This window comes from Sciurus carolinensis, chromosome 4 (genome assembly GCF_902686445.1).
Source record: "Sciurus carolinensis chromosome 4, mSciCar1.2, whole genome shotgun sequence".
In the NCBI taxonomy this organism is placed as follows: Eukaryota; Metazoa; Chordata; class Mammalia; order Rodentia; family Sciuridae; genus Sciurus; species Sciurus carolinensis.
The window spans coordinates 87,823,589-87,841,602 of NC_062216.1; the positions used below are offsets into that span (position 1 = coordinate 87,823,589).

The 18,014-nt window shown below is 35.4% G+C and overlaps 1 protein-coding gene and 1 non-coding gene across 15 annotated transcripts in view; both read right to left on the reverse strand.

The window, feature by feature from the left end:
- Nucleotides 1-18,014, reverse strand: part of Slco1a2 (solute carrier organic anion transporter family member 1A2) — a 123,349-nt gene that overhangs the window by 15,912 nt on the left and 89,423 nt on the right. For all 14 annotated transcript variants that reach the window (XM_047550893.1, XM_047550888.1, XM_047550895.1 and 11 more), the window contains 4 exons: nucleotides 17,817-17,982; nucleotides 16,637-16,809; nucleotides 4,357-4,421; nucleotides 3,714-3,831 (listed from right to left, as the gene is read on the reverse strand). In XM_047550893.1, coding sequence (XP_047406849.1) covers nucleotides 3,714-3,831; nucleotides 4,357-4,421; nucleotides 16,637-16,809; nucleotides 17,817-17,982 — 522 coding nt within the window. The remainder of the gene's footprint in view (nucleotides 1-3,713; nucleotides 3,832-4,356; nucleotides 4,422-16,636; nucleotides 16,810-17,816; nucleotides 17,983-18,014) is intronic.
- On the reverse strand, nucleotides 7,152-7,337 carry LOC124984117 (U2 spliceosomal RNA). The gene has a single exon (XR_007108577.1). It is a non-coding gene; the product is annotated as a U2 spliceosomal RNA (small nuclear RNA).

An 18,014-nucleotide genomic window follows, 5' to 3' on the forward strand; every position in this document is an offset into this window, starting at 1 on the left:
ATGGGAGAAATAGACCTCAATACAATGATATACCATGGTTTTAATATGGTACTTTCATCAATAGATAGATCATCCATACAAAAATATTAACAAAGAAACATCAGAGCTAGATTGCACCATAGATTAAATTGATTTAACAGACATCAACAGAATATACCATGCAACAACTACCATATTCATGTTCTTTTCATCAGCTCCTAGAACCTTTTCCAAAGTAGATCATACATTAAACCATAAGGCAGGTCTTAACACATACAAAAACCAACAAAAAACAAAAATAATTTCCTTCAACCTTCCAGATTATACTGGGATAAACTAGATATTAATAGCAAGATAAACTATAGAAACTATATAAAAACATGGAGATTAAAGAATATGCTTTTGATCAAAAACTGAGTCATTGAAGAATCAGGGGAAATGTAAAAATTCCTAGAATTGGATGAAAATGAAAACATAACATATCAGAATATATGGAATACAATTAAAACAGTACCAAGAGGGCTAATTTTACCTATGGGTGTGTACTTAAAAAAAACAAACAACTGTGAGTTATCTTTCAAATAAATAACCTAATAATGCAACCTTAAGGTCTTAGAAAGCAAGAATAAAACAAAACCAAACAGAATAGAAAGAAATAAATAGAAAAGATCATAAATAAACTAAATAGAACAATACAAAGGATCAATGAAACAAAAAGTTGGTTCTTTGCAAAGATGAACAAGATCTACAAACTCTTAGCCAAAGTAACCAAAATAAATAAAATTAGAGACAAAAATGGATATTACAACAGATATCACTGAAATACCATGGGGTATATAATGAGGGACTATTTTGAAAAAATATATTCCAATAAAATGCAAAATCTAAAAGAAATTGACTAATTTCTATATATGTATGACCTACCAAATTGAACCAAGAGGATATTAAAAACCTAAACATAAAAATGACAAGTGATAAGACTGAATCAGTAATAAAATATTCCTCAAAAAAGAAAAATCAGAGGACTGGTTGAATTCTTGTTGAATTTTACCAGACTTTTAAAGAACTAACATTAATGCTCTTCAAACTGTTCTTTAAAATGGAAATGGAATGAACCCTTCCAAACTCATTCTATAAAACCAGTATTACTCTGCTATCAAATCCTGAAGAAAACTGAGGACAAATATTCTTGATAAACATAGATTCAAATATCCTCAGTCATATACTTAGAAAAGAAGTTCAACAATCTATTTAAAAGATCAGACACTATGATCAAATTGGTTTCATTCCAGGATGCAAGGATGATTCAATACACACAAATCAATAAACATAATATACAATTTAAATAGAATCAAAGATAAAAACTGCAAGATCACCTCAAAAGATGCAGAAAAAGTCTTCGATAAAATTCAATATCTCTTCATGGTAAGTCCTGAACAAAGTAGGTATATAAGGATCACAAGTCAACATAATGGTTCTATATGACAAACCCATAGCCAACATCACACTGCATGGGGGGAAACAAAGCATTTCCCCCAAAATCAGGAATGAGGCAATGTATCCACTCTCACCACCCCATTCAATATAGTATTTGAAAAATTTTTTTCAGAGCAATCAGGCAAGAAAAAGAAATAAAAGAGATATAAATAGAAAAAGAAGTCATCAAATCACCTGTTTATAGATGACATGATTCTATACTTAGAAAGTACTTAGAGATTCCACCAAAAACTTAAAACTGATAAACAAATTCAGCAAAGTAGCAGGCTACAAGATTAACATACGAAAATTAGTAGGTTTTTTGTACATCAATAAATAACTCACTGGGAAAGAAATCAGCACAACAATCCCATGAACAATAGCCTAAAAGAAAACCTAGGAACAAACCTAATCAAGGAAGCAAAAGAAGTCTACAATGAAAATTATAAAACACTGAAGAAAGAAATGGAAGAAGACACTAGAAGATGAAGAAATCTCCATGTTTATAGATTGGGAGAATTAACATTGGTAACATTGCCATATTCCTGAAAGAAATCTACAGATTAAATACAATCCCCATTAAAATACCAAATGCTATTCTTTGAAGAACTAGAAAAAATAATCCTAAAATTCGAATGAAGCAAAAAAGATTCCAATAGCCAAAACAATCCTGAGCAAAAACAGCAATGTTTGAGACACCACAGTAATCAATTTCAAAATATACTACAGAGAGAGAGAGTAATAAAAACAACAATGCAGACCAAGGGAATGGACAAGAGGACCCATAAATAAACCGAAGCATCTCTAACCATGCAGTCCTCAAAATTGGCATCGAAACACATTGAAGAACAGACAGCTTCTTTAGTAAATAATGCTAGGAAAACTGAATGTCCACATGTAGAAGACTGCAACTATATCACTCTCTCACACTCTATACAAAAATCAATTCAAAATGGGTCAAAGACCTTAATGTGAGTCCTGAACATCTGAGACTATTAGAGGAAAACATAGGGGAAAGATTTAAAGATCTAGACACAGGTAACAATTTCCTGAATAGGGTTCAAGTAGCTCGAGAAATAAAAGCAAGTGTTGATAAATAGGATTACATAAATTAAACAGCTTCTGCACAGCAAAGGAATCAACAGAATGAAGAGACAACATATAGAAGAAAATCTTTTCTAGCTGTTCATCTGACCAAATTAATATAATGAACTAAAAAAAAATCAAGTCACAGAGTTAAAAAAACAAAACAAAACAAGGCAAATGGCCATAATCTCTGCCTCTCAAGACACTGAGGGAGAAGACTCTCAAACTCAAAGCCTATCTGGGCACCTTAATTGGACACTGTCTCAAAATACACAAGGGCAAGGGTATAGTTCACCAGTAGAGGGCTTTGCCTCACATGTGTGCAGCCCTGGGTTGATTCCTCAGTACCTGAAAAAAATGGGCAAATAATCTGAACACCGTCACTTCTCAGATGAAGGCTGAATGGTCAAATAAATATGTTGAAAAAATGCTCAATATCCTCAGCCATTGTGGAAATGCACATTAAACCTACATTAAGATTCTACCTTACCCCAATCAGAATGGCTATTAGCAAAAAACAAAGAACTCTTCTAATATGGATATGGAGAAAAAAGAACCCTTGTACACTGTTGATGGGAATGTGGCAATGTAAACTAGTACAATCACTAGGGCAATGGTATGAGGTTCCTTAAAAAAACTAAAAATAGAACTACTGTATGAGCCAGTTATGCCACTTTTGGGTATACATAAGAAATACATGCATACCTATTATTGCACCAGTATTCACAATAGCCAAGTTATAGAACTGAACTAGGTGCCTATAAACAGATGAATGGATAAAGAAAATATAAGATATATACACAATGGAATATTATTCAGCCGTGAAGAATGAAATCATGTCATTTTTTTAGGAAAACAGATGAAACTGGAGGTCATCATGTTAAGTGAAATCAGCTGAAAACAAAAATTCATGTATGGCATGTTTCAATTCCCAAAACCACCAAAAAAAAAAAAAAAAAGTATGGCATGTTTTCTTTCATATGTGGAAATCTTAAAAAAGGAACTATTACAGAAGGTGGAGGGGAAGTGAGGGTAATAGGGAAAGAAGATAAAATTAAAGCACAATATATGCATATATGGAAATGTCACAGTTAAGCTGATTAATTTGTATAATTAACAAATTAACATTTATATTAAAAATATGTACACTTAAAAAAATAAATAATCTTTACCTGAAGTTTGTTGAATCATATATTCTGCATGCTCCTGGCTTACCACATTTCAAAGTTCCCCAATGTAAACAGGTAGAGTCCACTAAAGCTCCAAAATATATAGGTGCTGGAATGCCAGCTACAATTATCAGAGAAAGAAAAATTCATCAACAAAGACTTAAGAAACATTATTTTTAGGGAATTATTTCAATTCTCCCTATATGAATAACAAACATGGTATAAAAATATAAATCAAATACTCTAAATTTTATTTTTAGAAATGTTCAGTTACTTATACTATAGTTTCTAGATTATAGAAGATAAGCCAGGATGAATAAAATGCAACAAAATTATTGATAGAATAAGACAGTAAATTAAAGTGAATTGTATTTTCTGAAATGTTTTGGGTCAATCTTGTGTACATTTCATTTTAACAAAACATTTCCTATTTATTTTCAAATATTAATGAAGAAAGGTGTAATTAAGTTCAGATGGGATCCTTTCAAATGAAAGGGAGAATTTATCTTCTTATATACTTCATTCTCAACTCTAATTAAGAATTGCTCATAAACAGAAGGCATATTCCTAGACTGTTATTCTGAGAGAATTATTTCATTTATTGTTTATTACTATGTATGATGCTAGGAAAAATAACTAATCCTACCAAATATTCTTGTGCAAAATGCATGTAATCCCACACCAAGAGACTTCTCTTCAGACTTGATACACCTAATAAAAAAAGAAATTCATAAATAAGCAAAAGTAAAGATTTTAAGCCTATTATAGTTTCTGAAAAAGATTATGACTGCTACTAACAAACACGGAATATTTGAAAAATGTACTTGCATGCTCATGCCTTGGTTATTTAGGGTCTGATTATTCAGCTTGTACCCAAATAGGAGCCCCATTTCTGGCCACTGGAATATCACCCATCACTTTTTGCTCATTCAGATGTGTGGAGGGACACTTTATTAGTGAGCTACATTCTTGGTCCTTTTTAAATTTGAGATAGGTTCTCACTATGTAATCAAGACTGTACTTGAACTTAAAATCCTTCTGCCTCAGCCTCTGAGTAGCTTGGATTACAGGCCTGTGCCACCATACCTAACTTGCTCATTCACTCTCAGAAGAATATATTTCATTTCAATTAATTTTCATCCCAGTATCTTCATATTGATAGTAGTAGTTCTTGATTTGAAAGGTTAACCATAAGCCTAAAGCAAAAACAGTGCATCCCTAGCTTTATTAAAATTATTTGCATTAATAAAATATAGGAAATTTAAGATAAAGGAAATACAACTTATGTGAGTAAATATAAGAAAGAAAAAAAGCAATAATAAAAACTTTCCAAAGAAAGGGATTTTAAAAACCTCAAAGCAAATATATTCTAAGTGATTTGGCATAATTCCAAGAGTTGAATAGAGATTTCTCCATTCTCTGAAAAAATTTCTTCACCTTTTCATTGTCATCTGAAATACCCATTTGTGGAAATTTACACTCTGGACAACATTGGAGGGTAAATGAAGACTATACTCCAAAGGTATTTTTGATGTCCCACTCACCTCTGCATTAACATGGCTATGTGCTCAAAAAATTCACTTTAAGAACTCTCCTGTGCTATGTTTCCTTTTCTGATTAACTCAAAGTTGAAAAATATAAAAGCTTCTTCCTTCACAATAGAATATAACAGATTTTTAGCAAAAAACCACATTTTATTGGTATTTTCTTGGTACAGATATTATACTAGATACAATAATTCTACAACCTTAAAAAATGAGATGTCATTGATCAAGAGATCATCTATCTGATGGAGAAGTTAAAGCAGTTTAAAATGTTCTCCAAATTTTATTATTACTTGACATTGATAAGAGCATCATTTTCTAGAGTCCAGGAAAAAGAAAAAATTAGAATGTAAATTTTGGAGAAAATGCTGAAAGAAATTTAAATTTTTATTTTAAAATGGCAAACTAATGTAGAGAATGCATCCCTTCACCATCACTGTAGAGGATTCCAAAATCCTCTAATAGAAAATAATAGAAAACAGGTATAAATGTGTCATTTAAAAAATCCAGGAGTTAAACTTCATAATATGATCTTGGCAAGAGATGACAGAAGAGTAGAAACAAAGAAATCATGAAAGCATGATTAAGTACTTGTTTTATCAGAGAGTAGATATTAATAATTAAAAGTTTTTAAATTGATGAGCAAAGAATAAATACAGTTAAGAATCTCAATATTCAGGTCAACTGTTTGAAAAGTGTAACTTTCAGCACTCTGTGGTACAGCATGTGCTTAGCATTCATGAAACCCTGGGTTCAATTCCCTGTACACACACGTGCACGTGCATGCACACACACAAGTGCTCGTGTGCACACACACACACACACACACACACGATTTATATAACTTCCAAAGGAGCAGAAAGAAATCCAATCAATACAAAGGGAAGAAAAAACAAAAATGTGCAGAGTCCTACCACAATAATTATAATAAATACGAATGAGTTAAATTCACCAATCTCAGAAAAGCAAATCTAGCAAGTTGTGTAAGAAGTAAAATGTAAGATTGAAAATAAAGAGAAGATAAAAGACATAGTAGGTATGACATGAACCATAAGAAAGCTAGAACTATAATTTTAAAAAGAAAAAATTGAATTCCCTAAAAGACTAAATGATAAAGAATAAATGTCAGTACAATAGAAGTATAATGATCAAAGTAAACAAATGATTCAAGTGTTAAGTTCAAATAGTTGGCCAAAGAACAACAGAGAAAGCTCAAAAGGGTTGGGGAATAATAAAAGAGCAGAAATACATTAAATAAAGATTATTAACTAAACCATAAACTGATTATTTAAAAAAAGAAAGTTAGACAAGCCTCTGGCAATATGGTTCAAGAAACTAGATGCAGACACAGATAAGTAAAATACAGAGTAAGAAGAAATTGTCTTTTAGACACATCAGAGAATGTGAAAATAATAAATATTAGGAATATTATAAATAATAAATAATAGGAATATTATAAACACATATACTAATAAACATACAACATGCATAAGCAGAAATAAAAATATATGAAAAGAAAATAAAAAGTAAATAAAGAAAAGAAAATCCCACCATAAAAATAAGCCCAAAGTACAAATATTTTAACAGGTGAGTTTATAAAGTTTTCAACAATCAGATATTTTTAAAACAAAAATTAATCCTTTAAAAAGACTTCTCAGAGCTTTTACAAATGAGTGCATTATAATTGTACATAATAGGATAATTATTTTTTTACATATCTGTACATGCAAACAAACTGGGTGATGAAAGCAACAGTCAGATATTTAACAAAAGTAATCGTAGAATTGAAAAACTAAAGCATTTATTAGTTCTTTTTGTGAGCCATGATCTCAGTCAGAAAAAGAATAAAAAATAATAAATCTATTTTACTTATGAACACAGATGTGACAATTATTTGAAGAGGTGCACTGTTCTTGGAGGTCAATACCAGATCAATGTGTAGAATGGACAGAGCATTGTCTATGATGGCTTCCTGTCCCCAAAATTTATTTAACATGTTTTCCTCAGATAGAGAATGTATCAGAAATTAAACTGATAAGAACAGATAGTGCATTTGAACTTAGCAAAAATGCCAAGAAGCAATAACTACAAGAATTTTAAGAAAAATTCAAAAAAAAATATTTGGACAAATTAAATCATATTTTAAAATACATTGTGAATAAATGGTGTTTCATCAGATAAGCAAATAAATTTCAACATAAAAAATATATCACTTTACCTCACTAAGCAAATGTCCTGAATTTAAACATCACGTATTTCATTTTCAGAGATGTAGAAAAATATATTTGATAAAGTTTACCACCTATTTTATTATCAGAACTAGATGAAAACTACATATTAAAAGTCTAGAGCAAGCATTATACTCAATGAAGTAGTTTGATAAGGTTTGGAAAACAGTAAGAATATTCACTAAGAATACTCATTAAACTATTGTTCAGTATAGTTTGGGGGGTCCTTGCTGATGCCATAAGATTTTAAGGCTGAGATGAGTAAAATCCGGAAGTGAGAAGAGAAAACTTCATACTTAAACATGGAAAATTTACATAGAAATCCCAGCAAAACTCTCAGATGTGGGACCCACTTGGAGACAACTAGCTCCAGTGTATGAGGTGGAGGTAGAGGACAAAAGTACAACGGAAGCTAGACCAGTAATGTCCAAAACGAAAGACCCAGCAGGAGTGGCATAAGGGAACTGATCCAATTCTGTTCACTGTCCCAGAGAGACAGTTACAATCACCATGTACCTCAGCAGAGTTGATAGAGCTGGGGTTCAAGTTCAGGTAGAAAATGAAAGGAAGTATATTGGGATGTCTTCCACCTGTGGGACACTGGAGCAGATGCGATAACGTTGAATGTTACAGAATTGCCTAAAATGGCTTCAGTAACTGCTCACCCTACCTTACATCAGTCCCTTTACTCCAAAGCAGCTAGGGGAAGTGTGGGGTCCTTAGCAGGGTTGGCTGCTTCTCACTACTTGCTATATGTGACCAAATTCAGGAGACATTCCTTATGCTCTAAGGCACCTGGACCTCTATGGAAGAATTACAGACCTATTTTCAGGAACTGGGGATGAAACATGCTGTTTACAAGCAGTCTTTTACAGAATTAGACAGTATGACCTTCACTGCCAGAATGAGGGACACAGTGCTATCCACAGCCCCAGCCCATCCATCCATTTATGGTGCCCTGGTATTAATATTATCCCCATTGGCAGGGCAGCACCTTCAGTCAGCAGAGCAAATTATAACAGATTTAGGGGAGAAGGAAATAATACCGCTGAAAAGGGGAGATTAAAACCCAACCAAAGCTGGAAGGGCCTCTTCAAATTTCCCATAAACAGATATAGGTGGATTTAGTAGCAGTAGGAGTAGATGAAAGTAAAATAGATAAACACCTTAGTGATGCTCTGGTACAATCATAAAAGCAATTGCCAAAGGACAAAAGATTTCAGCCTTTACTTCCCAAGAACAAAAAGGAAAAGGATACAGTGAGAAATACAGAATGGACTCCTGCTCCAAAAAGAGGTAAAGACAAACCTTTCCTATTAGGAGACATAATAAAAGCAAAGCCCATGGTTTCCCTTGAGTCTTGCAGCTCATGGTTGTGGAATGACTAGAGGAAGGTTGAGAAACCAGGGCCTGAGCCATGTCTCCGACAGGAGGTTGTATATAGAACTAGCAATAGACTGGTCTTCAAAAAATATTCATAGAGTAAAAGCACTGGTGGACACCGGAGCTAAATGCACATTGATATAAGGTAATCCTGACAAATTACTAAGCAGGTTAACTGCTATTGATGGATCTGGGGGAAAATCAGTGAGCATTCAAGTTGTAACACTCACACTGCTGGGATGCCTGCCACTCACCCACTACTTGATATTCATAGCTCCATTCCTGAATATATTATGGTGTTGATATCTTATGAGGTAAATGTCCACAACTACAATAGGGGAGTTCAATTTACATTGCTGGGAGATTAAGCATGTGCCAGCTTTAAGGCAATATTAGGGGGCATAGAGAACACCTTCCCATTGGCTGGAGAGTCACCACCAAAATTTACCAGCTCTCCAGTGGACACAAAAAGTAACAGAGACCATATATGAATTGGCTAAAGCAAACATAATTCATCTAACCCATAATTCTTCTAACTTCCCTGTTAAAAAGGCTGGTAAGAAAGTCATATGGAATGTGGCACATGACAATATATAATAGGGAAATATGGTGATCTCTCTATTTTATGCAGTCATTCCCAGCAAAGGCACCAATCTGGAAGAGCTTAGTATTCAATTGGGAACATACCATTTTGTTCTAGAGCTTGTTAATGTCTTCTCTAGCATAGATATAACCTTTGAGAGTCAAGACCCATGTGCCTTCAGGTAGGAAAGCAGACAATGAACTTTTACCATGTTACCTACCTCAAAGGATCTCTCCATAAATCCCACCATGTGTCACAGTATGATAATGTTAAGAGTTAGAAACCTGGTCCTGCCCTCCACTGGTGAACATGTTTCATTATATTGATGCTTCCGATTATCTTTCAGTACTCAATGAGGCTGCACCCATGCTTTTGACTTATTTGCAAGGGAGAGGATGGGCTATGAACCTGACAAATTGTAGGGCCCTGGCTTACGAGAGAAATTCTTGAATGTTGTCTGGTTAGGAAAGACAAAGCTTATGCCTCAGGCTATAATAGATAAAAAGTTCAAGTTTTCTGCTTTCCAATATAGTAGCAAATATGAGAAACTGTGGAGCTACTGGGATATTGGAGGACTTTCATCTCTTATCTGGCTTGGACACTACAATCCCTACATAATTTGTATAGGAGGATTCAGTACAGGACTGGACTGACTAGCATACTGAGGCATTTAACACAGGTCAAATGAGCAGTGAAACAGGTACAAGCCCTGGGGATGACCATCAAAACCTGCTGAGCTTATTGTCCATGTCACTCCAGAAGGCTCTAGATGGGGTTTATGGCCATGGATTAAGGGTCATAAGACCCCCACTGGATTTTGGTCACAGCTATGGAAGGGGGGTGAAGGAATGTCATAGCCTGTTGGAAAACAATTGTGTGCTACTGATGTTGCCCTACCTACCATGGAGTTCGTCACCAGAGAAGCAGCAGTAAAGGTTGTGACCACCTACACCATCAGCAGATGGCAACAGCAAATGGCCAAGGCCTAGTTCCGATGGCAACCACTATGGAATGGGAAAAACACCTTGACAGCAAGAAATAAATGCCACCGCACCTCTCACTTAGAATGTCAACAGCTCTTGGGACCAATCACATACGGAGCAGGAAAGGACAAAAGGCCAGAAGACACATGTTTGCTCCCTTCAACCATACATGAAGGACAGCCTCCAATACCATAGTCAGCCTGGTACACTGAAATATCAGAAGAAGAAACCCCCAGAGCTACAGCTAAAGAGCTAGTGACTAATACTGATAGATTCCTGGTGACTACAGTCTATCATCCAGGGACTGGATCATCAAAGGACAAGAACACAACAGTCATTGGGCTTAATTGTGAATGGTATGGATGGTTATTGCTCATTAAAGTGAGACATTAACTATCTGTACCAAAATCTGGGCCATATTCAGAGGACTTGCAGTGTGGCTGTCCAGTGGCAAAAATAGTGGAAAACAGCTATGGGAAGGCATTTGGTGTTGTGTCCAAGCCTAAGTCATCACAACGCACCATATGATTGTCTACTGCCCTCCCCAATTTCCAGGCAGTGATGAGGCTGTTCAACAACTGAAGATAAGATAATTCAAGGAAGCTCCAACAGAAAATTGCTACTTATTTTCAGCATAGGTTAAAGCGTACAGGTCAAAAGCATATGTGGGTAGCTACAACATGCAGGGAACTGCCCACAAAGATGTTCGATATCATTGCTGCATGCAAGAACTGTCTTTCCTGCTCTCAGCGTTACCCATAATGACTGGATGTCACCAGGGGTCATGTCAAACAAGGTGACACTCTTTAGAGATGGCAGATAGATTACATTAACCCTCTTCCGTTATCTTAAGAAACCAAATATACTTTGATTTGTATGGATACAGTTGTAGGCTTAATGCAAGCATTACTCTGCAAGAAAGTCAACCAAAGGACTGCTATTAAGAGGCTGTTTCAGTGACTGATCCAATTGAGTAACATATATTGCACACTACAGGTAATTGAGATTGACCAAGGAACAATTTCACAGGCCATGGCATGTAATAGTGGACTAAAGACCAGGGCACATGATGGATTTTCTACCTACCATACGGTGCAACAAGAGCTGGGTTAATTTAAAATAATGAATGGTTTGCTAAAATAAGGGTTAAAGACTGTTAAGGCTTAGATATGATGTATCCCCCAAAAGTTCATGTGTGAGACAATGCAAAAAAAGTTAGAGGTGAAAGGATTTGGTTATGAAAGCATTAATCCACTTGAATGGATTAACTGGGTGGTAACTATAGGCAGGTATGGTGTGGCTAGAGAAGATAGGTCGCTGAGGACATACTTTGGAGTTTATATTTTTTCCCTTGTGAGTGGAGATCTCTGCTTGCTGATTGCCATGTCTGAGTTGCTTTTCTCCACCACTCACTTCTGCCATGATGTTCTGCCTCACTTGGGTCCAGGGCAATGAAGTCAGCCAAATATGGACTGAGACCTTAGAAACCATGAGCCCCAAATAAACTTTTCCTCCACTAATTGTTCTGGTCAGGTCTTTTGGTCACAGTGATGAAAAAGCTGACTAAAACAAAGATCAAAAATAACTCTATACAGAGGTGGAATATTCATGTGCCTGAGTCACTGAGGACATTATATGAAAAACCCAGACATCACTTGCCTGCAGTCATTTCTTATGTTCCCACACCCTGTGGCTGCCAGTATTAATATTACAAATAAATGACACATCTACTGGACATATTCTTAAACTTGCTTGGGGCATGAGCAACAATTTACTGTTGCCAACTCAAGACATCACATCTCAGAAGGAAGCATTAGTTGGTCATGGATTGTATAAGTAGGCACCCAGTAGTTCAGTTTACTGACACCTTGAGGGGAGAGGGAACATCTAAATTTACAAGTAAAGCCTACTGTGATGGGAACCTGGCCCTCACAAGTACAAGTGGTATTACCCTCAGGTGTCACCAACTGAGGAGCACTTGTATCAGTTATGACAGTTATGTATTTCAGAGGTGTCTTATTCTTCCTATGCCCACACAGTGCAAACGGATTGGCAAGCCTATTGTGCCAGTTACTTAACTAACACAATATAGTACAGTGGCCTGTATACTGCCTCATGGAGCTATGTTGCCATTTCCGGTGCCTATTAAACACTTGTCATATTCTCCATAGGTTAGCAACAAGTTTTCCTGGACTGGGCCACAGAAATTGCATATCATGCCAACAGACTGTTAGATCTGCTCAGAACTCCCTGTGACTGCAGCACAAAGACTTCCCTGGGTAATACAACCTACAAATGAGATAGAAAGGACTTGGTTAAAATAACTGCACTGAAAATACTTACCAAAATGACCATCATATGATTACACTAAACAAGAATTTTGCTTTACTTAGAGAGACACTGAATACTTCTCAAGTACCTGGCATACTTATGTATGGAATGGGCTTCAGGGGATGTCGCAATTCAGGTTACAGTTAAAAAGACAGCTTTCCATTGTGTCACCCAATGTATTAACGATAACCAGACACTGAGCTTTATGCCTTACTCTGGTAAGAACAGTGAATGCAGCAGATACCCTCACCCCATCATCCCATGCAACTCATGGACTTTCCCCCTGCCATGGGGTGCACTATGGATATGTGGGCCTGTGGATGACCTTGCCTTCCTTCCCATTGGATAGGATGATGTACACGGGGGCAGACTAATAGCCCATCCCTAGTTCTGTCTCTTTTAGTATGCATACCTAGTGTCTGGGATAGCATCCAGGTGCATCACACAAGGCAGTGCTATGCTGTGCCTCCTGGTGGTTCTATCCATTAGCTCTTCTTTCCCCACAAGCTGCAATGATTATGGAAAGACTCAGATCTCAGCTTTAGCCCCCCATACTGCTCAAGCTCTCAGTCAGACTAAACATGTCATATCCTTAAAAACTGAGAAAACTACTCAGATTTTTTTTTATAAAGGTGGTTTTACAAAATAGGATAGTACCAGTTAGGCTTATGACTGCCCAAGCTGAACTATGTGCAGACTTGGAGACAGAATGCTGTGTGTATATTCCTGGTAATGAACACAATATTGCCCATATTTCACCCCAAGTGTCTAAAAGAAAATGCCATTGATGTCTTTCAGTTGACTCATTCTCTGGTTAACTTCCCTTCCTTTGACATGGCGCCTTACCTTTTATGTTATCTTAATAACCTTAGCATAATTGCTGAAAGACTTTTGCTCCTTGCACTGCTTTTGTAGGATATGAAAACAATGTGCCTCCAGAGCCCTGTCCTGAGGGCTTTGTGGAAGACAGGGGGTAGTATAAGATTGCGAGGGACATTAAGGGGCTTCCAAGGCACTGAAGAGATGGAGCGTTGGGGTAAACACTAATCAGTGCCTTAGAAGACTTGTTCGTGGTGGTGAGATAGAAGAACAATAAGGAATACAATCATGAAGGAAGCAGAGAAGGGAAACCAGCCACTTCCCTTATCTCCAATCTTTAGGTAGGGATCAAAGAAGAGTGACCTTGGTTGAAAGTAAAAGAATATACTAATAAAACATCTGAAGAACTCCGTCTGCCCAATGGGCATGCTACCATTCTATATATTCCCTGTTCTTGTCACCATGGGGTAGACCTACATAGTCTCTCAGCCTGCTGCTGCCAAGGTGTGAGTAATAAAATGGCCGAACCCTCTCTTCTTAATTCTCCAAGTATTTTTTATGAGACCGGTAAACAGTCTCAGGGTTCTTGCAGCACCGGGGTTGAATGGTAAACTTTATGATAAACCAGTAAATGTAATAAAAGTGCCTCCCTGAGTTCTATAAGCCATTATAGCAAATATCCTAACCTGAAGGTTTGTGGGAATCTCCAAACTATCATTAGTGGTCAAAAGCCCCAGCTTTCCCACTCTCATCAAAGGTAATGGAAGTCTTGTGGAAACTGAGTCCTTTAACTTTTGGGATCTGATGCTAACTCTAGGTTGATACTGTCAGAAATGAATGCCAGAGAATCGATGATTGTGGTGAAATAAAACACAGTCTGGTATCAGAAGACTTCTCTGTGAATAGAGAAACTTTTTCTCAGAGTATGTATGCATGTATACATATGTACGTATGTGTGTGTATGTAGGAAGCAACCTAATGAAATATCACCTACATGGAGAATCTTTTAAAATTCTATTCAAGTACATAAAAGATATGGATATTGCAGTTTCACCAATATTTCATGTCCAGTTTTCTCCACCTGATCTGCAGAACCCATATAAACCAAATCAAAATTCATATGTAAGTATAAAGATCCATAAATAGCTAAATCAATTTGGGCAGAGATTAAGGCAAAATAAAGGTGACAAGATGAGTGGGCAAGGAAGTTACTATATGATATTTTAACATTTGCAATGCTGAAGTAATTAAATCAATATGACACATTTAAGAATAGACAAATTTGTGAAATACAAAAATATGAAAAATAGACCCATGTGAAAACTTAAGATATGCTAAAGGTGGCACCACCACCAAAGAACCTGTAATTTAGGTTATGATACTGATAAAATTACTTCATTATATGAAGATAAATAGCATTGGACATCTTTCTCTCTTATACCACATATAAAAATAGAGTTAAGATGGTTTTAAGAACTACATGCAAAAAATAAACTGAAATGCTATTAGGATAAAATTTAGGGGAATATTTTTATAAATTTAGAATTTGGAAATGCCTTTTAAATGTAACCACTCACCACCATAGAGCCAAACCATAAGGCAAAAAATTGTTATTCTTAAGTGCAATTGTTAGGATTTCATTTCATAAATACTATAGAAAGTTAAAAGAAACATAAAAGACCAGAAGATAATTATGTCATTATATCAATCATGTTCATATCATTATATGAATTATAATTATACCATTGTTTCAATTATATCATTGTTTATTACATTATATTATTATATCATTATATCATTTATTACATATCTATAATTTATATGGTAATCATCCAAATCAGCAAAAGGGAGACAAGGCAAATAGGAAGTGGGGAAAACAAAGAATAAGCATCTTGATATAGAAATTCAAATAACTAAAAATTAGTTGAGATGCTTAACTTTGCTCACCAGAAAAATTACACAAAACATCAATGAGCCACCATTTTACACCAGCTGGAACAGTCTACATTAGAAAGTTAGATAATTCCAAGTGTTATGGAGGCTATAAAGTGGGGGCAGGACATTGAGGCAGTGATGGTATAAGAACAACTCTTAAGCACTAGCAGTACTTGGTGACTTACTTTATCTATGCATGAACCTTAAAAAACTAGACTAAGGCATAGAGCACCGCATCTGTGTGAATATAAACACACCCAAAGGAAAAAGCATATTGAAGGAAACATATCTATTCTACTTAAGTGGGTGCCTATGGTGAGTGAAAGTAGGCAATGAAATTTAAGACAAATGAATAAATAAATAAAGTAAACCAAGAGAGAAAGCTTGCCCCAGCCCATAATGATATACGGTCATGAACTATGATTAACTTAACTCTGCTTCTAAGTTACAATGAGACAAGAAGAAAAGAGAGCAGGTGGCTAACTGTGTTCAGGACTGTTTACTAGGCATGAAGAGTGCTGTAACTGAAAGAGCACATGTTTCATATACCTAAGTGTGGAACGCGGCTCGCCAATCTCCTGGTTTTAGAAAACCATTACTTGTGTCTCACAGTAGCCTTGTAAAAGAGTTGGGCATTTACTATTATGCCCATTTTTTTATTAAAGAAAAATTGAGCTCAGAAAGATCCAGGGACTCTGGTGAAAGGGGGGCTTCTGATAGTTTTATATTCTGTTGTCCTATAAGCTGAACCAGATGAAGTGGCTGCTAGACAACCACTCTTTACCTATCAAAACAAATATTTCATAAGGCTAACCCTGAAATGGGCATTACACGATGAGAGATTCACTCATTCAATTCTAAGAAATAAGGAAGGAAAATAGCAAAGAATAGGGAGGGAAACACCAACAGCTGAACATTCATATTATAACTTTAAAATTTCATAAGATTCAACAATGTTTAATACAAGACCCTTAATAAACGTATATAGAAACACAAGAGTTCTTAGATATTATAAGCTCCAAATTACTTGGAAAAAGTTACAATAATAAATTACCAGAAAGAAATCTAAATAAAGAGAATAATTATTAAAAAAAAAAAAGAGAGAGAATAATTATTGTACCTCAGGAGAACCATATATCCAGGTATGGCAGCTAAAGAATAAATGAAACTGCTAATTGTCGACAAGATTAGGAAGTACTGGAGCATCATGGAGCAGTCATGGCCTTTATCACACAGCCCAAGAACTGCAGATGAATTTCCTGATGTTCGAATGCAGCTACAATTTTGGAACACCTGTCAAAAATAATAGATACTATTTAAGTAACAAGAATTTTGAACACAAATCTCAAATTTTTTTACATAGTCAGTTGGATCCAGATGGAGATCTCTGGGGCTGGGGGTTTAGCTCAATGGTAGAGCATTTGACTAGCATGTGTGAGACTGTGCATTATTCACACACACACACCAAGGGAAAAAAGGATGGAGAATGCTTATTCCTATATTCCCATCTCCTTTATGTTGTCTTTCAGGATTGTAGATAAAACAAAGCATAGAAATGTAGTTTCAAAAAAAATGGCATTTTTATGTAAATACATAGAGTAAATCTTCAATAGCTCAGCTATTCTAAATGCATACTTTAAAAAAATACTTATCCGCCACAACACAAAGTATGAACAAAAATCTATTCGACTGTTCAGATGCTTACATGTAAACAAAACTGCATCCTCCCAAAATATAGTTTATTTCAATAAAAATCATCCCTTTTTGATTTATTATGTTTCCAGATCTCATTAAGAATAAAATTTGTATTTTACTTTGATCACCAACCAACTTGGTGAGGTTGAACATTTTTGAGGCAAGAAGACATGCCTAACTCTGTCTATCTTGTTAAAAAGCTATATTCATGTGAAAACACACAAAAGCACATACATACATATACAGAGAAAAGGGAAGAAAAAACACAGCTGTTAATTGATAAGTGAGATCAAAACTGCCAACTTTTATCTCAATGGTAATTTTTCTTCTGTCCAGCATATTTTTAACCAAAATTATTTGAATAATAATATAAACTGGTTTAAAATTACAAACCAGTACTCAGACACTGTGAAGGCTTTACATAGATCTGAGAAACGAAAAGGGAACAAAGTATGCATATAGAGAGTAAGTTATCCACACAAAAAATTAATCTGGTTTTAAGAAAAGACTAATTTTGCTTTTATCAGGTATAGATTCAGTTCAAAGTTAGACAATGATAATACAGTATACAGAAGTTCTGTCAAAAATCCAATGGGATGTGTTACCATGTTCAGTCCAGTTCCAGAGGATGTCTCACAACCAGCAAGACAAGCTGACATATATGATAAACCATTGTCACCACATACAGGATCCCACGTTTTAGTTGGACAGTTGCAATCTGTATTGCAGTCAGCAAGGATCTTATTTCCCACATATAAATCTTGTTGGATTCTGAAAGGATTTAAAATAATATTGAAGCACTA